Source organism: Rhea pennata, chromosome 8 (assembly GCF_028389875.1).
Source record: "Rhea pennata isolate bPtePen1 chromosome 8, bPtePen1.pri, whole genome shotgun sequence".
Classification (NCBI taxonomy): Eukaryota; Metazoa; Chordata; class Aves; order Rheiformes; family Rheidae; genus Rhea; species Rhea pennata.
In genome coordinates, this window is record NC_084670.1 from 445,094 (window position 1) to 466,871 (window position 21,778).

The 21,778-nt window shown below is 39.8% G+C and overlaps 1 protein-coding gene across 1 annotated transcript in view; it reads right to left on the reverse strand.

Annotated features, from left to right (window-relative positions):
- TNNI3K (TNNI3 interacting kinase) overlaps positions 1-21,778 on the reverse strand; it is a 109,569-nt gene that overhangs the window by 34,759 nt on the left and 53,032 nt on the right. Inside the window, exons 18-20 of the mRNA XM_062580939.1 lie at positions 3,387-3,439; positions 1,949-2,001; positions 270-402 (exon numbers count right to left, since the gene is read on the reverse strand). Of these exons, the coding sequence (XP_062436923.1) occupies positions 270-402; positions 1,949-2,001; positions 3,387-3,439 (239 nt within the window). The remainder of the gene's footprint in view (positions 1-269; positions 403-1,948; positions 2,002-3,386; positions 3,440-21,778) is intronic.

The window sequence follows — 21,778 nt, forward strand, 5'->3', positions numbered from 1 at the left end:
TTTTACCATCCCAACACCAGTGTGAAAGACAGAGGGCATACAGCTAGGGTGCTCTGGTCATAATCCTTGAACTGGATGAAGATACTGATCTCTAAACAAATTTATTATAGCAAGTAATAATGTGATTGTAGTGGGCTAGTTCTATGCTTTTCACTGAATGCATCATCCTAGCACTTAGTAACAAACTTTAGTAAAATGATGGTTAGTATTATGTAATGCAGCTATTTCTCTAGCTTGATGTCTAAACAATAATTCACTGAGTATCTTACCTGGTTTTAGGTGAGCAAATGGAATTTCACCTGTTAACAATTCCCAGAGACACAAAGCATAGCTGAAAACATCAGCTTTTATAGTGTACCTTGTACACTGAGTGAATACCTCAGGGGCCATCCAGCGTAGGTTCTGTACATCAGGAAACATCAATAATACATTAACACTGTTTTGTACCTGAGGAGTGTATCTTCTCTTGTATTTATATATTTGCCTTACTTTCTGTTCATTTTCTTATATTCTTGCCTCCCTTCCCCCATAAGGTAACAAGTAAATTCACCAGGAAAAAAATTCACCAGAGTATGCAAAACTCAGAAAGCAAATTACTGTACTTTATACATGACAGCATTAGGACAATGTCTACATTAACCCCATAAAGCCAGTTTAATCAGGCTTTAAACATGGGTAGTGCTGTAGTAAAAACAAAACATCCAGCCTTACATAGTCTGGACATTATGCTATAAGATCTGAGCATGCCACATTATAATGATTAACTACTACTCCAGTCGGTAGCTGGAATAACAGAAATGACAACTGTGTTGGGTGGCTGCCTCCTCTCCAGGCATCTCACTGCTTTCCACAGAAGCTATTTTGAGGCTGCTTCACAAGCAACTAGCCTCTCAATTTTTTTGCACTTGAATAATTTAATCTACATTCTTTGCAAGACAGCCCTTCTAAGTGAAGTATCATCAAACCCACACAGGAACCAGGCCTGCAGCAGCTGTACTCCTGAACCATTGAGTGCATATTAATGTTTGTTAAAAGGATGATCACCAAATTACGGTTTTAGGCATTGCATGTTTTAATCCAAAATCAGTGATTATGACGATGCAAAGTTTCATGATAATAGTGTGACATACAGAATGCATCTGGACTAAAACTTGTGAAGCCAGTGATAATATCACAGAATCACAGAATCAGTAAGGTTGGAAGGGACATCTGGAGATCATCTAGTCCAACCTCCCTGCTCAAACAGGGTCACCTAGAGCATGGTAGACAGGGTTGCACCCAAGTGGACCTTGAAGATCTCCAGAAAAGGAGTCTCCACAGCCTCTCTGGGCAACCTGTTCCAGTGCTCTGTCATTCTCACAGGGAAGAAATTCCCCCTCACGTTCAGGTGGAACTTCCTGTGCTTCAATTTCTGCCCATTGCCTCTTGTCCTGTCACATGGGGCAACTGAAAAGAGTTTGTCCCCATCCCCTTGACAGCCTCCCTTCAGGTACTCTTTATCTTGTAAAAAGACCCTCTGTGAGCAATGCGTTTGAAACAGAGAAATGCTGAATAACTGATTTCCTAGTAGAAATAGGGGCCACCTGTCAGCAACATGGGTTTATAAGTGGGGCTGGGTGGATACAAAACCGGGACGTCTTATTAAGGATTTTTCAGGCATTAGAATCCAGATGAGAACCTCATAAAAACATTGTTTTCTATTGCAGAGTAAGAAACTTCTTTCTGAGTGCAAAACAGAAAATATACTTTGTGTTCACTGATACCTGCTACTAAAAAGGTTGATCTCTAATATTTAAAGGAGAGGGAAAAGAAAAAAGAAAACACAAAGGAGATACAAAGCTGTACCACAGCATCTTTTCTAGCAAAACATTTCTAATGTAATTTTCTCCTAACCTGATTTTGCCTACATATTTTATACTAATTATGGGGAACAAAACAAGAAACAAACCCCAGGTTGTTTTGTCATGTTGTCTTCATCCAGTGATTGCAAAAATCTAGATTCTGAAACAAAGAGAACACAAGAAAAGGTTTTACTGTCAATCCACTACAGATACTCCCTAATTCTACAAAATTATTGGTAAAAAAAAAAAAAAATTCTTTTATGACATTTTGTTTGAAAATCCAGAGGAACAGTGATAGTTTGTTTTTTAACAAGGATGCATGCAGATAATCACACTTATATGCCAAATTCAGCACTGGTATAAATCTACAAAGCTCCACTGACATTAATAGCAGTTTACAGCAGGTAAAGATTCATCTTAGAATTTGTGAGCTTGTGATTATTTGTACTGGTCAATATATCTAGATTTACAACAAACAGTAACTGAGCCCTGCATTAAAATTCAAGCCTGTCAGTCTTATTTAATGTTAGAGAGGAAGTGCAGCTAAGAACGACAAGATCTTGCATGAATATAGTAAAGGTGATATGTGATATATTTTATGATACATGAATAAGTCCTCAACCAGGAATCTGACATATGAGAAAAGTACACTTGCAGTTGCATCTGTACAAATAAGAGTATTTTCAGCAGCACTCCAGGTAAGTAGAAGAGAACAATAATAGCTCTTTCAATCACTCCCATGTGTTTCAGGCCTTACGCCATCTCCTTACTCCTGCAACCTGGGTCAGCACTGCAGTTAGGGGTTCTGCACAGATATGGCCATGCTGATATCACCCTCTTCTGCTTATGTTAGCTGATGTTCATGCATTTCTACTTATCACATCTGTGTTGATATGACAGAGTACCAAGGGCCGTATCTGAGGTAGTAGTTCTTGAAGCAGTTAGGTCAAACACATCTCCCTAAACTCTGCTCTTGCATCAACAAGAATGTGTTTCTACAGAGCACTTCTACTTGACCAATAAACAGCATACCAATGCATGAGACACAGATTTGTAAGGTATAATTTGGTCTAATATCAACCAAAGTTACTAAGTTCCACAACTGAAGAACTACAATTTGCCCTCTCAACTAAAACGAAAGAAACGTGTTCTATTGCCCTGGGGTTTGGCTGGTAACAACCACAGACTCGCACAGTAACGCTGTTCTGATTGTTTCTCATGAAAGATGAGGACACATTCTCTATTAGAGGGATTTTTCACTCCACCTCTTCCTCTAACCTACCATTAAAACTTACCTAAAACTGAGACACATCCATCTCACTATCATCTAGGCTTCATTCTCAGAGATACCATGAGGTATTCCGCAGCACTGCTAACTTAGATGAGAAAAAAAAGATAGGGATAGTCTCATCCCTAAAAACTTTTTCTTTTCTCTATAAAGAAATGAAGAGCAACTTCATCAACTTTCTGATTTTTCTTAGTCAGCATATGCTTATTTTTAGAGAATTTGAGGTCAATTATAGATTGTTCATAAAAATGTCTCACCTCCAAAATCAGCAACAACAGCATGGCCATCCTCATACAGAAGAATATTGTGACTGGAAAAAGACAATTATTAGAACAGACAGTTATTTGATAGTGAAAAAACAGTGAAGATTTTTGATTGATAGGTTGAATAGTTGAAGTCTTAAGGCCTTCAGCTCATTTGCTTGAAAAGATAAATGTCTATAGATAAACCACCTTTAGATACACTCACATTTATTATCATAAAATACACAGATTAACTCTGAGAAGGCAAATCCAATAGCTTAATAAATGAGAATGTCAGTTTCTACTCAGTATTGGACAAAATAATTTCTGTAATTAGTCACAGATCAATTATAACAGCTTAATTATAAGCACTGGATCTGAAGGATGAAGTGAAGATGTTCGAAGATAAACATAGAGCTACCCTTTAAAAGTAATTATATAGTCTGATTTTTTTTCTCTTTTAAGGCTTACATAAGTTCATCATCTTAATTCCTAAGTCATGTGTATGTATAGAAGGACAGGAACAGATTCGAAGACTACATATAGGATGGATCACTAGAAGCCATAAGAAAACCATTACGCTAGGGAAAAAATATATTGAAATATTTTAGAGTGATTTAAAGAGATTCTTGCCCTTTTCTCCTCTCCAGAACACCCAGTACTGTCACAGTTTCCGTTTTCCATACCTGAAAAAGTATATTAAGTCAGCATCATTCACCTCAAGTGTCTGTGCTTCTGAAGAGATTTCAGTGGGAGCAATGACGAAGAAATTTCTTGACTAATCTGAACATGCCCTATTTCTTAGCTGGTACCATGGGCTATCTTGACGTTAGTGAATTAGAATCACAGAAAAGTTTATATTGGGAAGGGTCATCTGGTCCAACTCCTTCCCAGAACTGTGCTAACATCAAGTCAAGTCACTCAAGGCCTTGTCCAAGGACATTCTGATTATCTCCAACAATGGAGATCAGAGATCATACAATCAGTAAGGTTGGAAGGGACCTCTGGAGATCATCTAGTCCAACCTCCCCACTCAGCACCGTCACCTAGAGCATGGCAGACAGGGTTGCATCCAGGTGGACCTTGAATATCTCCAGAGAAGGAGACTCCACAACCTCTCTGGGCAACCTGTTCCACTGTTCCGTCACTCTCACAGGAAAGAAATTCCCCCTCACGTTCAGGCAGAACTTCCTGTGCTTCAATTTCTGCCCATTGCCTCTTGCCCTGTCACATGGGACAACTGAAAAGAGTTTGTCTGCAACCCCTGACACCCTCCCTTCAGGTATTTGTACACATTGATAAGTTCCCCCTGCAGTCTTCTCTTCCCCAGGCTGAAGAGGCCCAGCTCTCGCAGCCATTCCTCATAGGGCAGATGCTCCAGCCCTCTGATCATCCTCGTAGCCCTACACTGGACTCTCTCCAGTAGCTCCATGTCCCTCTTGTTCTGGGGAGCCCAGAACTGGACACAGTACTCCAGATGAGGCCTCCCCAGGGCTGAGTAGAGGGGCAGCATCACCTCCCTCGACCTGCTGGCAACACTCTTCCCAATGCACCTCAGGAGACCATTGGCCTTCTTGGCCACAAGGGCACATTGCTGCCTCATGGTCAACCTCTCATCCACCAGCACTCCCAGGTCTTTCTCTGCAGAGCTGCTCTCCAGAAGGTCAGCCCCCACCTTGTACTGGTGCCTAGGGTTATTTTTCCTGAGGTGCAGGACTCCGCACTTGCCCTTGTTGAACCTCAGGAGGTTCCTCTCTGCCCAACTCTCCAGCCTGTCCACATCTTTCTGAATGGCAGCACAGCCTTCAGGTGTCTCAGCCACTCCTCCCAGCTTGGGATCATCAGCAAATTTGCTGAGGAGGCACTCCATCCCCTCATCCAGGTCATTGATGAAACAGTTGAACAGGATGGGACCTCCAACTGGACTCCATGCCACTGATGACGACCCTCTGAGCTCTGCCTTTCAGCCAGTTCTCTATCCACCTCACTGTCCACTCGTCTAACCCACACTTCCTGAGCTTCTCTAGGAGGATGTTATGGGAGACAGTGTCAAAAGCCTTGCTGAAGTCAAGGTACACAACGTCCACTGCTCTGCCCTCATCTACCCAGCCAGTCATTCCATCAGAGAAGGCTATCAGATTGGTTAAGCAGGATTTCCCCTTGGTGAATCCATGCTGACTACTCCTGATCACCTTCCTTTCCTCCATATGTCTGGAGATGACATCCAGAATGAGCTGTTCCATCACCTTTCCAGGGATGGAGAAGAGGCTGACCAGCCTATAGTTGCCTGGGTCCTCCTTCTTGCCCTTCTTGAAGACTGGAGTGACATCAGCTTTCTTCCAGTCCTCAGGCACCTCTCCAGTTCTGCAGGAGCTTTCAAAGATGATGGAGAGCAGCTTGGCAACAACATCCGCCAGTTCCCTCAGTACCCATGGGTGCATCCCATCTGGGCCCATGGATTTGTGGACGTCTAGCCTGCCCAGAAGGTCTCTCATCCTTTCCTTCTCAACCAAAGGAAAGTCTTCCCTTCTCCAGACTTTCTCCCTCACATCCAGGCTACAGGATTCCTGAGGGCTGCCCTTAGCAAAGGCTGAAGCAAAGGCGGCATTCAGTAATTCTGCCTTCTCTGTATCCCTTGTCACCAGGGCCTCTGCCGCATTCAGGAGCGGGCCCACATCTTCCCTAGTCCTCCTCTTGCTGCTGATGTATTTGAAGAAGCCCTTCCTATTGTCCTTAACATTCCTTGCCAGACTCAATTCCAAAAGATCCCACAACACTTCTTGGCACCTGCTCCAGTGTCTGACTACTGTTGTGAAGATTTTTTTCCAGGTTTTCTCCTGTTGGAAACTCCCTTGCAGCAACATGTGTCCATTGCCTCTGGGTCTTTTGCTGATACTTCTGAGAAGTGCCTTTTCTTTACAAACCAATAGGTAGTTGAAGATTGTGCCCAAGACCCCTGGCTTCTTTCCTCTTCTCCAGGCCGCACATATCCAGCCCTCCTCAATCTCAGCCTTGCCTCATCTGTCATGTGCTCCAATCCCTGGCTGTCTTGCTGGCCTCCGCTAGACTTGCTGCAATGTGTCAAAGTCTTTTTTGTACTAGGATATTCCATAATGTCATATTTCCATCCACTTAATGAAATTAGGTGTACTTACTGAATTTTTACTATTTTATCTTCTTGTCAGTGAAATGAATATCCTTTGTCATTGTTTGATGGGTATAATTGCAAGCACAAAATATCATTTGTTATTGGACATCATATTACCAGAAATTTAACAAAGATTTTGCATACAAAATGTAGTCCATTGCTCAATATATAAGCAAAATCTTTTTAGAAACAGAATCACGGAATCAAAGAATAGTTGAGGCTGAAAGGGAGCTCTGGAGATCACTTTGTCCAATACCTCTGCTCAAAGCAGTGTCAACTACAGCTACCTGGCAGTCCTCAACTCCATTTCCTGTCACTTGTAATTTAAAGCTCTCCTCAGTAGGAATCCCATTTTGATGAGCAGAATTTAAGTATTTATTTTTTATTTCTTTTTTAATCTTTTGGGGCACTTCTTTTAGCCAAACAGTTCTGTAAAGTTTGCCTTTGGGTGACTGAATTCCTTTCATGTCAAAGATACTTAGTCTCTTAGGTGCTTTTAAGAAAAGATACTTTAGATTCATGATTAGAAATTATTCAGTCACAGTATAGTATCCTGGGTAGGGAATCAGAGCACCAGGGTTTTATCTCCAGCAGCATACCGATATGTTGTAAGGCCTTTGGTAAGTGCATGGTATTGACAATGCCTCCAACTCTTCAGCTGTAAAATGGAGATAACATTTCCTCTGTTTGAAGATATGCTTTGAGGCTTTCAGATATATCACTATTATCAAGTACAGATGTAGGTTCATATACTAGGCCAAACACCATGACATCCGAATGCTGTGATTAGAAAACAACATCAAAATGGCTTGGAAGCTGTCTTAAAGATTTGACTTATGAAGAGCTACCTTAACTGAAAGATACAGAGTGGTGGCATAGATTTAAATACCAAGAGGAAAGAGGAGTTACGATGGAAGAGAAATTTTCCTGAAATTTCTGATAACTAGGATTATTACAAAATTTAAGAGTTGGAAACAGTATCAGGTATGTAGGCCTTACGAGAAAGCTAACTAGACCTGCTCCCCATATAGATAATAGCAAAATTCCCCTGAACTTTAGTGAAAGCAGATCAGTATGACCAGGAATCAGCTGCTACATTAAGTTTTTGAAGTCTCTTCTTAAAAACAGTAGCTGTATCTTCAAAAAGGATAAATCAAAATAAGGAAGAAAAATTACTTTTCTATTATTTTACAAATGAAAATTCAAACTTCTGCATTTCACTTGACATATGAAGCTTCTCTCACTTGTTCTAACAAAATGTACCAGCATAGTCCAATTTTCTGGACAACGTACCAGCCAGAGGATCTCAATTATCAATACCTATACTGGCCTTCAAGATGACAAATCCATGTGATAACGCATTGTAAGTTAGAATCATAGAATCATAGAATTGGCAAGGTTGGAAGGGACCTCTGGAGATCGTCCAGTCCAGCCCTCAAACAAGTAGCCCATATGGGGATCAAATCCGCAACCTTGGCATTACTAGCACCACACTCTAACCAACTGAGCTAAGCTCTAAAGCCAATGCCCACTGAAACGTGTACATTGTATTCTTACTGTATGTTGTGCCATGCATGGCACAGTGAGAGCAGATTAGGTGGCAAAAGAAATAAGATTCTCTTGTAAGATGTCTCTTCTGACATTGCCCTGTGCATTAACAACACGTCCTTATAGCTCCTCATGCACTCCCATCACTCCCAGATACACTATGTACAAAGTCCATTAGCTTGAGAAAAATTATACAGACATATAAAGTGTAAGAGCATTTTGCAGTGCACCACTGAAAATGATTAACCTGCATGATTAGAGAAGCATAGCGATAGGCATGTTTGGAAACATTCCAGGGGTTAAATAAACCGAGGTAATTAGGCTTCACTTTTTAACCTCATCCCACCATTAGAGCCATTTATTTGTAGACATACTTGCTTGAACTGAAGTCACTCTAACAATTGAGTCAGACACTATATAGAATTTGGCTTTCAACAGCCTGATAATAACACCTTGCACTCTGATATAGGGAACTTGGACTACGGACTAGATGGAACATTTTTATGTACAGGCTAGTCAGAATCACTCGCATAAAAATTAGTGTTAGCAATTTGAGTGTGGCAGTGGAACCTCTCTGTGGCATTTCCTTCTTAAGTACCTTAGGCAAGCTGATCCCTTCACTGAAATTAGCACCCCTGGAGAGTGGTGGTTGCTGCTAGGAACAGCAACAAAGAAGAACCTGAGACAAGACAGTGTGTATATACAGAGTATATTTGGACCTTGGCTACAGCTGTTTAACTAACCAGAATTTTCCAGACACAAACTCATGGGCTGTGCATCACTTGCGTATTAAGCCCTACATTACCTAGAAATATTGGAGATACTGTGTACAGGCTGCTCAGTTGACTCATGCCCGTTCCCTAAGCCTGTTCACTCAGGTGTTACAGAGGGAACGGTCCGTGCACTATGAACACCTGGGATTTCAGATGTATGACAGCTTGGGTGGGGCTAACGTACTCTTCTAACTAGACTGCAAACAGCAAGAAATTTCAGGTAAATACAGTATTTATATGTATATATAAATATTCATATGTATATGTTTTATAGAAAAACAGATCAGACGTATCAGACACACTTATCTCTAAATACAGTCTTACTTTTCACCCCAGACATAACTTCAGGACTTGAGGAGGAGGGAACAAATGCAGGAAAATGGGTCAGCATGTATAGGGGGCAATCTCTGCCCAGGCACTCGAAATTCTGAAAAATTATTTAGCAAAGTAAGTATTATTTATTTGTGCTGACACATACACAAGTGTTTTAATTCATATACAAGTGAAATTTTTGAAACCATAGCAACTGCAAGCATCAGTGAATGTAAAGGATTGCAGAACTAGAACTTTACCTTAGAGTCTTGGCAGAGGTATATTTGGAGGCTTACAGCTAAATCTACTGGATTTGTTCTATAACTACTAGGACTGAAGGGGTGAATTATGAAATTTGTGCGGTGGCTTACACACATTTATTGAGGGTAATGTGAAAAAAATTCAGCCTTCTTTACATATATTTATTCAAAGACAGATAGGCAGTGAAGGATTTTGATAATGTCTGGGAAGAAATCTAATGCTACACATGCATCTATCCTACTAATAGGATTTCCACAAATAAGCTTACGAATATGAACAGAACAGCTACAAAAAGATTTCTACATCAGACTACAACTATTTCTTATCTATTTTATTGAAGTTTCATCTTGTAAGCAGATAGGCAGAACTGCAAACCAAACCAAGAGTAATTCTAACACTGAAGCTGCAGAAAGGAAAATACTGTTGAGATAAGAACCAAATGTGCAGCTATTATACATTTTCACCTTGATAGCTTCAAGTAAGAAAAACAAAAATGGAACACTAATATTGGAAAAGAATTAATTCTGATTTGGGGGCAATTCACTGCTGACCTTGCACTGAACAGATAACTACTGGTGATTCTGGTGATTGAGACTAGATTCAATTATAAGAGGCCAGAGTTTTTTCCTGAATGATTGAGTTATATTGCCCATGTTACGCAACCCGCGGAGAATACTTTAATCCATACTGTAGTGTTTGCTAAGGGTATTTCTCTTTAGTTCATGTAAGGAGGTCAGTATTAAAGAATCATGAGTAACGGGCAGATCAGGAAGATGCAAAGGACCAGGAGTTTAAGATCCAGTCCCAAATCTTTGGGAACATGATTCTCTATTTAGATTTAGTTGGTGTGCAGCCTGTGCCTCTTACATGGAGCTCCCTAATTCCTCATGAGCAAATGTGTATTCAAATAAACAATTAAAATGTCTCTTTTTTCAACTTGATACTTTGGTCTGGAAATACCAGGTCTAGAATTAAGAAGTACTTAGTAGTACTAAGCCTGAGAATAGGCTCCTGTGTAGAGCTCTGCATGATCATTTGTCTGAAACCAACATTCTCCATACCTGAGCTGAACAAATGTCACCATTACAAGCACCAATCTCAAGTCTGAAGTGTCAAAAAATGTCAATAAAAATAATGTCAATAAAATGTCAAAAAGTGTCAATAAAATAAAATCAGGAGCAACTTCAGCATATTCTCACCTTCCCTCATCTGTTAGTTTAGGATTAAATCCTAATTTATCCAAGGTCAGCACTACAACTGACCCAGTTTTCAAGGGTTTGCTCTAAGTTTCTGCAAAGCAAAATGCAGCATTGACAGAAGTTTCTAGGTTTGCAAACTGAATATGTGCACAGGAGGGATTCTCTGCCTGAACTATTTAGCCTTCCGTAGGGGCAGGCATACATTTTCTGGGCAGACTGCCACAATAATATGTCAATGCTGCTTTTTGGTCAGAACTGGTGTTCTCACACAGAAGGAGCATGGACATATATCTGGTATGGCTGCACCAGCTCACTTGCAACTGACTGGAGGTCTTTCACATGAGATTACATTGAATAAAATCTTCTGTTAACTTGGAAATCAATATCAGAAAAAACGTATGTTTACAGAAAATAAAATACTGGGAGTGAATTTTCACAAACTCTACTACTTTAGCAGAATGGAAATAAGAAAAAATTGTCACTGTGTAGGAACCTACAGTGGCAAAACTCCATCCTTATGCATTTGGCACTTCCACCGTAACTTCAACTCAGTTAATATGGCAGAGGATTTGGAAGCAGGCCCAGGATCAGTGGGTCTTTGCCTATATATTTATCACCAATTGGAGAATATCTGCATATAGAGCTGAGGCATTATTCAACTCACGAGATGGGGAAGCTGTATTCCAAGGTGGTTGGTAGTTACAGCTTATGTTTTGATAAGGAGGGGAGAATTTTGTCAGAACAATATATAGTACTAAACAGAATGGCTCCAGAAAAGTTGCTGCAATTATTATACCTTCATTGAAACTCAGAGCTGAAGAGCTTCAGTTCTCCAACATCACCTGGCACTTGAATGGCCATAGCCTGCATAAAGGTACTTTGGATTTCTGAGGCAGAGAACTTTATCAATGGGCAGGAGTTTGGAGGAAGAGACTTCTGAAAGAATGACAAAATAGGAAACGTGTGCCAAAATGTGCAGCACTAACATCAACTCCAACAAAGGTGGAAAATCAAAATATTATCGAGTTTTCAGAGCAGAGCTTCTGATACTCTGCAGATTGCATTCAGGCTACAAATAGTTACTATTCTAAAGCTGTCTGTATGTACAGCCCAGATTGTACATTGTGGGTACTTTGTATTCTGTGCTTGTCCAGGCACTGCAGAAATCTTTGTTCTCTCAGAATTTCTTTTTTCTTTTCCATTTGATAATTATGATGTTTAACCCTAAAACAGTAAGAACCTATAGTCTTCCTGAAGCAATCAACACTATATGTACTTCAGGAAATGATTTCCAAGCTCTTAGTTCTGTCTCTCTAATGAAGGTTTTACAGGGAAAGACGAAAAACTGTAGGGCAGCTTGAACTTAACTCCTTCCTAAAAGGACATGATAAAAATGATGTTGAAAGACATTCCATTTCTTGATAGTTACTAAAAGGATATTATTGCAAAAAAACCCTGAATAGCTGTAATGTCTTTTCCCTGCCATATCCCCTTATTTCAGAGTGAACAAAGAACCATCAAATTAAGCACAAAACATAAATTTATAATAAATTAATCTTTTCAGCGCTTTGTTATCATTTTGTAATTTCATTAACAAAAATACAAAATGAAAAAATAGAAACAAGATTTTATTTCTAACATAAGCACTACTTAATAGCTAGAATTTACAGATTTTCAAAGTGTGACTGTCTAATTACAGTCCAAGTTTTTATCATAGAATCATAGAGTGGTAAGGTTGGAAAGGACCTCTGGAGATCATCTAGTCCAACCCTCAGCATAGCCCATACAGGGATTGAACCTATTACCTTGGTATTAGCAGCACCACACTCTAACGAACTGAGCTAAATATGTTTGTCTCTATAGTAAGCTTATCTCTCATTGTTTCTGTTCCTAAAAGAGATATGTGAGAATTACACAACTGATTTCACTTGATTTTAGCTTTCTATAACCATGTGACAGAAAACATGGAACACTGCAGTGCTCCTTGCTCTATCTTTCATTAACTATATTTATAGGAGAGAGGCAGGACTCAGTTTACACCCTGACATTACTCCAATCAGCTGCAGGGCTCACTTGAAGTCTTAACACCTACACCAAGCTGCAGAAAAGTTATCAGGCGCCTCTCTTCTTCACTGCCCAGGAGCGCCAGGGCTGCCTCTGGAGGGCCCAGGCATTCTACGCCCATTCTGCCTTTTATGGGTCCGTTAGGCCTTGAAAATACAGAGACAAGGGCAAAGCCCCCTAGTCTTGCTGGTGTTCTGTACTTGGATATTTTTCTTTGATTTTTTTTTTAGCTAAGTGGCTTACAGGTATTTGACTAACAAGCTAACTTTTTTCAGAAGTTCTGTAAGATCATGATGTTACAAAAATATATAAATATAAAAAAAGAAACGAAAATGGAGCGACCTTTTCACACAGAGGATTCTACATCAACTAAAATTTGGGTTCCAGTTCTCCACAAACACTGGAGCAACACTCTAGACCAGAGTCCTGGCATTTAAGTGGTAGATGGGCATAAAGGCAGTGAAGTAAACAGAAAAAAACTATGTCAGCAACCTGCCACTCTCTGCCAGACTATTGAATGAGCCAAATTCCTGCTAGTGCTCTTAGCCTCCTGATCTCTCTACAGTTATGAGCCAAGTGGTAAGGACAGCTAGCTGGAGTCTGGGAGATAGCCTTGGTGACTTCCCTGCCTGCATAAAGGAAGAGTTTCGGGAAGGCAAGGGGATAGGATTTGATTCAATTCATTTCAGTTAGTGCAAAGGTGCACCCTTTGCACACTCTGTATCTCACTGCTGGACACATCCCCAAGCTGTAGGAAAGGGATACTGGCAGGGGAAGCAGCACTAATCCATTTTTCACACATAGTGCACTCAAGAGATTACAGCTACCCACCTTCTGTATGCTCACCAATGTTTGTACATTGGCTTCCAGGGTGGTTAATACAGTAATCACTGCAGTGAAACAACATGCGTTGCTACAGTCTGAGCAAAAAAGTCTCAAGAATCTGCTAGGTCTGCAACAAACTCTGCTCAACTGTGGAGAAGACCCCAGGAAGGGCATCCTGTCCTATTATTCTGGAGAGTTGTGTGTGTCACCCATTAGTGAAACAACAAAATTTAAAGCGCATTAATCTCCTGCAATATTAAGCTCTTAGTATTGTGCTGAAAAGGAACACTAAAACACACAAACATAACATGATCAGCCCAGATGGGAATTCCATGTTGATAATCTCTGCACTAACTGCTCTTAACTTCAGTAAGCAGTCTTGTTCCTGCCACCCACTCTCCATTGTCTCCTCTACAGTCTTGCCCCAGTCAAGAAATCAGATTGCTGATGAGGTCTGGAAGCGAGGATCTTATCTTTGAGCACAGACACATCTTCTTAGGCCACATGTGTATCAGCTTGGGGAGCACTTTGACTTTTGAAGGTCAGCATTAGGGCAGGGTAACTTTTGTCAGCGTTTCTGCTCGTTTTTGAGCTCAGATCTATTGGGCGAATACCAGCCCATTTCCTACTTTCCTGAATGAGTCTACAGCGACTTGTTTGCTAGAGTTTGAAACTGCCAACAGCTTGATGTAGCACCTAATAAATAACACACGACTTTATTTAAAAACTTCCGACAACTTCTTTCAGTGGTAGATGAGTTAAGAAACATTTACCGCATTGGTATTTTTGTAACTCAGTAACAAATATTAAATCTGAGCTGAACTGTGCTTCACAATGCCCAGCCAATGAACACCTCTTTTAATTTCTACTCCTAGCCTGCCATTGATATACATAAAAATACCTGTTGGTTGTGATGGTGGTATATCAAGATTACTATGCAACTGCAGAACAACATTATTATTGATGATTTTAATTAATCAAATGGAATTAACTATTTACTCAGAGACAGGATTTTCCTCCAGAACAAACTCCTCAAAAGGAGAGACAGAATCCAAGTTACAACGTGACATTTAAAAAAAGGCTGGATGAAGATTTAAGAACAAGAGAATAAGGAAAAATTCTGTAATGGCTAGTATGTAGATTTATAGATTTTCAGGTCTTTAATCTAATCTGATAGCCAACATAACACAAGACATATAACTTCTCTGATTTTACTTCAAGTTTAAGAACTGTGCCTGAACGGGAGCGTGTATTTTAGAAAAACAAAATATATTCTTTGTTGGTAAGAAGGTTACTCTACTCTGATGATGAAGCTGTCAAAAGGCTGTCTGACTGACCATACAGGCATAACCTTTCGTAAAAGGATCCTGTGGCTAACTTTTAGAAGCCCTGTGGCCCTTTCTACATTTACGTCTTCAGCTCTGGTGCAGGGAGCAGTATCAGAGAATAAAGGAGCAGGATGCCTGAGTTTTATTACTGAATTCTACTCTTCCCTGCTTTGAACCTGAATTCGTGATACCCACTAATTTCAGCTTCAACAAATTCCATCATTGCTTAACTGACTTGCAAAAATGTTGCCTGTAGTTTGATACTGCTGTCATCAGATTGGCCAAAAAAAGTGCTGGGGTCAGTTTACACATTAGACAAATGCACCATTAATTATGCCCTGAAGGGAATGAAACAACTAGGTTTTCTGGGAATATCACCCTGTTTTTCCAGAAATAGCTCCAAAGCTGTTCTAGTGAGTAAGCATTATGGACCACATGGCAAAGTGGGACACTAGCTGGCTCTCAGGCTTGCTTCTGCACAACAGAGTTGCGCCCATGCAGGTATAGCTTACTGTCTTGCCTGCAGTTACTTGTAACTCTCCCAAAGTTACTGTAATGTAGACATTTCTGGAGGGTTTTTCACTTGTCCTAGCACATGTACCCAGCACACTCATTAAGTTTATCAATCACAGTAGCTCTGTAACAGATCTGCTACCACAGTGACCTACAAAAAAAAAATTCCCCTAGTAGACTGTGGTCAGAAAGTCTAAAAGGCTCATGCACAGCAAAGACACATTCTTTTATGCAAAGAATTTACACAGGGAAGATACCTTGTTTATAAGCACTCCAAGTTTTATATCATCTCAAAACGCATTATCTCAACACAACTGCCTATGAAGATTATTATAAGGCTGTATAATACTGTCTCCTGCTGGTCACGCTGCAGTCACAGCATGGCTAGTGGAAGGCTGAGCAGTACTGTTCCCCTCACTGCATGAACCAGATACACAGTGCACAAGGCCATGGTAACAGAGCAGGGGAAAAGGTGAAAGGAGGACATGGTACTGCCCTCTTAAATTCCTCTGCCCAAAATTTTCTCCATTAGACACTCTGATATATTATTGTATTCATGTTCATGCAATGACATAATAAATAGAATCATAGAATCAGTAAGGTTGGAAGGGACCTCTGGAGATCATCTAGTCCAACCTCCCCACTCAGCACCGTCACCTAGAGCATGCTAGACAGGGTTGCATCCAGGTGGACCCTGAAGATCTCCAGAGAAGGAGACTCCACAACCTCTCTGGACAACCTGTTCCACTGCTCCGTCACTCTCACAGGGAAGAAATTCCCCCTCACGTTCAGGCAGAACTTCCTGTGCTTCAATTTCTGCCCATTGCCTCTTGCCCTGTCACATGGGACAACTGAAAAGAGTTTGTCTGCAACCCCTGACACCCTCCCTTCAGGTATTTGTACACATTGATAAGTTCCCCCTGCAGTCTTCTCTTCCCCAGGCTGAACAGGCCCAGCTCTCGCAGCCGTTCCTCACAGGGCAGGTGCTCCAGCCCTCTGATCATCTTTGTAGCCCTATGCTGGGCTCTCTCCAGTAGCTCCATGTCCCTCTTGTTCTGGGGAGCCCAGAACTGGACACAGTACTCCAGATGAGGCCTCCCCAGGGCTGAGTAGAGGGGCAGCATCACCTCCCTCGACCTGCTGGCAACACTCTTCCCAATGCACCTCAGGAGACCATTGGCCTTCTTGGCCACAAGGGCACATTGCTGCCTCATGGTCAACTTGTCATCCACCAGCACTCCCAGGTCTTTCTCTGCAGAGCTGCTCTCCAGCAGGTCAGCCCCCACCTTGTACTGGTGCCTAGGGTTATTTTTCCTGAGGTGCAGGACCCTGCACTTGCCCTTGTTGAACCTCAGGAGGTTCCTCTCTGCCCACCTCTCCGGCCTGTCCACATCTCTCTGAATGGCAGCACAGCCTTCTGATATATATCTGATAAATACTGGGTGAGCTTCTCTACAGGCCTTTACTACAGACTAGTATTTAGCATGCCACTCTTAAAAGAAAAATAGCAAAGTGAATTTAATAGTAAATACATACACTAAAGGAAATGCTGGTGCAGAATCTATTCTCCCTCTGATGCTAACACTGCACCGTGATCTAGGTGGTGGGGACTGCTTGCCTATCTGCTTTGTGTGGGCACAGAAGTATTTACTAGTATCAACTCCAGGATCAGCGCCCTAGCTATAGCCATGCCCGTGTGTAATCACCTATCGCTGTGGCTGAGTGATAATGTAATGCAGTGAGAAAGGCAGCATCACTGGACTCCTGATTTTGTTTGTTAGCTTTGAGGATTTCTTTTTTCATTGTGAAAGAAGACAGGATGGCTAGACTTCTTACTGGTTTTCTGGCATTTGTTTGGATTATCCATATAATGCACATGCATACGCATAAAATTGTTAAAAAAAAAGAAAAAAGGACACAGAGATGGAGAAACTTGCAGAAAATTGATAATATACAAATAGAAGCCAGATTGATGTCTAAAAGAAAATGAAACCTTAAGAAGCCTTGGAAATAAACTTAAGATATTCAGGAGGGTCAGTTGGGAACTAAATCCATGTACTTTCCCATTTGGGAAATTTTCAGATTAATAATTTTTGTTGTTGTTGTTCTCAACTGAACTGGAGAGCAAACATTTCAAGAGGTGCTGTGCAAGGCAAATAACAGAATATTTTTTCCAATAATACCTAAATAACCTGACTGAAATGTTCCATTTTGAATTTATCTTTCTGCAATGTATGCTAGCCTACACTGTAAATTACAAGGAACTCTAGAAGCCTACCTTCTTCAATCAACAAATGACCTCACATTAAAAGGAACATTTTGATAATTCCCAGATGGAATTTCAGTAAGTGTCATGCATTACTGAAAACAAAACAAAATAAAATGGAACCCTAGCTTCTCTGAAAGAAAATGGCTCAGATGGAGTTTCCAGTCCTAGTCCTGACCAAGGTTGATATGTAGACTGCTCACTAGAATAGGGCTGCAGTGCACAGTTTATAAGTATGTCACATGATCTGAATTTTCTTATACTGTGGGTGTCTTTGATATTAATCAATTATACCCTTCAGTTACAGTTATTTTAATTCAATTGCACATGTTCATTCTGGAAAGATAATTCAAATTTTATTTTCTTTGCCAGTAGTAAGAAATGCTATTAAAGAAAAAGAGCAAACAGTTACAAAGCTTGGGAAATGTTAGAAAATGTAGAAAATACTTTCTTTTTGCCAAGTCTGTTTTCTTATATAGCATTATAATTTAACTTTGCATGTTGCTTATGCTTGCCAATACTTTGTGGGATGCCAATACATTCGGAGCAGTGGGCTTTGTCAGGCATAGATCCTTAATTTAATTTTATTGTATCTTGTCTTGTCATATCTTACCATGTCATATCATATTTTATTCTAGTTTTTTTTTTTTTTTTTTTTTTTTTTTTTTTTTTAATGTGTCTAATCCTTAAGGGTCCAAAAAGGAAATAAGAAAGACCAAAATGGAGAGATCTTTTTCTTCTCTCACAATCTCTTAACACCTCACTGAATGGCAGCGGGCATTAAATCAAAACAATCTCTTAGTCTATTTTGGTTACATCTCTCACAGACAGACATATTTCTTGATCACTTAGAAGATGTTATCAGTTTTAAGAGCACTGTGATACAGTAAATATAGTTTACTGAATCTTCAAAAAGAATCATCTTACCTGAAAATCTATTTTTATCCTTACATCAATCCCTATCTCATGGCTTTTGATGGAACTATGAAACTTCAAGCTGTTAGCATTGCTTCCTCTTCTGTGATACTTTTTCACTAAGCAAAATAAGGAAACAATTGATGCTCTAACAATCAAAATGACTTAATCACATTGAATCTAGTCTAAAATGTTTTGTCATCTGTGTTTTGTAGGGTGCTCAATCTAATCTCTTGGTGGGTTTTGCCATATGAATTGAAACAGTCTAACGAAGGTAAGGTTTGAAGCTAGCTTTATGTGTTCCTGGTTTTAATATACGCACTTCATTTTGAAGTCACTCCAACTTTAGGGAGGGGGTTAGACTGGAAGATCTGTGGAGTTTCCTTCCAACCTAGTGTTCTACAATTCTACTAACTGCAGCTTTCCAGGGCTCCCCCTTTTATCTTTCTGTACGTCAGATGTCAGAATTCCTTTATGCAAAAAGCTACCCGGGGATTTACTCAGGGAATTCATTTGTTCATACATTTATTTCCTGATCCCCTTCTTTGTACTTTACAGAGCATACAAAATGATGTGTCATTTAACTACAGTGCTGACATCTTAGACAGTATATACCTATCAGAATTAAAGTGCTCCCTTCCCCTATGCAAATATATTTTAGCTATTCGTGCACAGAATCGGCTATAGAATAAGCTCGTCATATCAGTGCAGCAAATACCAGTACTTATCCAGAAGGCAGCTAATCAACAACAGAGAACCAGTCTTTACTTATCATTTCAGCAGGCTAGAAATGCTGGGCCAGAGGTCTTTCTCAAAGTTCAGGGTATGAAATCATTTGCAGGCCATCAACAAAACAGAATCCCAGTACAAGCACTACTGTTTGAGTTAAGGTGTATATGAAAACTATGGTTATGAAATAAAAAAAGAAGTCTTAAAAATGCAGTATTTTCACATTGTCATCACCTGAACTACAGGAACTTCATTTGGGGAAACTCCTGTTCTGATCATGTTCAAGAAGTTTGGCGGAATTGTTAATGACTTAGAAAGCCAGACAGGTGCACATAGCATCCATTTAACAGCAAAATTGAGGTAACTAAGGAATTAAGAATGTAAGCCATACTCATAGCAGCATGTGACTTCAGATTGGAATTATGGTTTGCAGTGGCTAAAAAAACTCTAGGTGAGCATCTACATTGTGGTCATTAGGAGGAAAAATGCCGAGCTTGCCTATAGAAAGAGATAATACTAAGCAGCCTTTTCAGAAGGCACCTGGTTTACATTAGAAGGCTAAAAGTTCTCTGAATAATCTAATTGAAGGTCAAGAGGCCACTTGATAGATGTTGATAGATTTAAGGTAATTGCATCTTTGATTTTTCTTAAAAAAAAAAAAATCAATCAAAAGATTGCTGGATTATCTGTCAATTAATTCTTGAGTCCACAGTAGTGGACCTTCTGAAAAACATGCATTATTCAACAAAACTTATTGTCCACATTATACATGAAGTCAGACTCTGAAATGCTTGTTTCCAAAAGTAGAGGACTAGATTTGTTGTCTTACATAATATCTTATAGTCCTAAATTGATAAAGGACTGAAATGATTCTTTTTGGCCTTATTACCTGCAGAGTAGGAGCAAGTATTAGGCTCTGGAGGACTAAGTGGTTGGAAAATACCTCCCAGCTGAGAAAAATGTTTACAACTAGCTATTTTGAAACTAAGTTTGTTTCAGTATTATTTCAGGTTCATGTCTTGTTCAACAGGACACTCTCAACTGAGGCTTTTTTTAATAAAAGAAGTCGAATTTCAAGATACAAAGGTTTGTGAAGTCTTAGTTAATAAATTGTGAAAAATAGGATGTAATAGTTTTCATGTAAGGATAGCTACTTGTTAGACAAAAAAGGTGATCTGATTCATTTCATTGTATTTACAGCTTTTGAGATCCTTTCTTTTCAACTGTGTAGTGGATCATTGCAATTTCAGTGCAAGATGAAAAATGGCTGTACCCTGCAAGTGACTTTTTGGCTCACATCAAATGTTTATATAGAGTAATATCCTCTTAAATCAAAGTACATATTGATTTTGCCAATGTTCAAATTACTTTTCTTGTAATATTGACTTTTTTATACAAAACTATATATGTGTGGGCAGAACAGTCTTTACATTAAAGAATCTGGCTTTCAAAACAGTTAAAAACATTTCTGTGCTGCCCCTCTAAATTCTGAGCAATGTTTCTGAATTACATGTCACAAGACTTAATAAATCGTATGAGCCAATAAGTTTCATTTGACTCATGTAGAACAGACCCACTGAGTTCCCTGTGAACTGAGTTTTTTTAACACCTCTCATAAGTATGGTACTTGTTCAAGTGTAGAAATATATATTTAATTGTTTAACACAAGACATCCTGGTTAAAACCTTTGCTATGATTGTTTGCTATCTCATCTGTATTTAGAAAGGTAAGAAAAAACTAGATTGGTGCATCATATACAAATGCAATTTCTCAATATGCTGAAGTAAGGTTTGAGCTTGATGATGATGATGATTTCTAGTTTGTTTCTAGGGCTCAAGATAGAGGATATTATTGAATTAGAAATATTCTAGCAGGGATTTTTCAAGATAACACATGGAGAGAAGCACTAGGAAAGCGCCTTTGTCCATCTGCTCTAGATCAGTGTCTATCTAGATGAATGCAGACAGACATTATTCTTGTGTTTCCAACTGGCCAGCTCTGAGGTTATGTGTGTTGATAAAGGGCTGTGTTCAATACACTCTGTCTTTCAGCAAACCTTTCAGCTGAGGCACAGTGCGCCACAGGCATTCTTCATTTCTAGGAAGCTCAGCGCAGACACAGTCATGCCTGTCTACATCTGCAGGTAGGCATGTCTAAAGTGTTTCCAAGGCTGCTATTTGCTTTCCTAGAATTCCTAATAGGGCCATCCTCCAGTCAGGATGCTGTCTTGTGTCCCTCTCTCTCTGCTTTTCCCTCCCGTTTGGTCCCTACAGTTAATGTTGTAGATCATATGCTGGTTAGCAACACAAGAGCCTGCTTCTCCTTTGCATGAATGGGGAGAATGGGATGGTTGCTTTTTTCCCTTTTCTACTTTTATGACTGCTTCACTATATTTTATTCTACATAAACATACGGCTATAAGCAGAAGTAGAAGATAGCATTTTAACAGATGGCTACATACCCCTTTTCCTCTATAAGAAGGCAGAGCAAAAGGAAGATGGCTGACCAGAAAAGCCTGTCATTTAT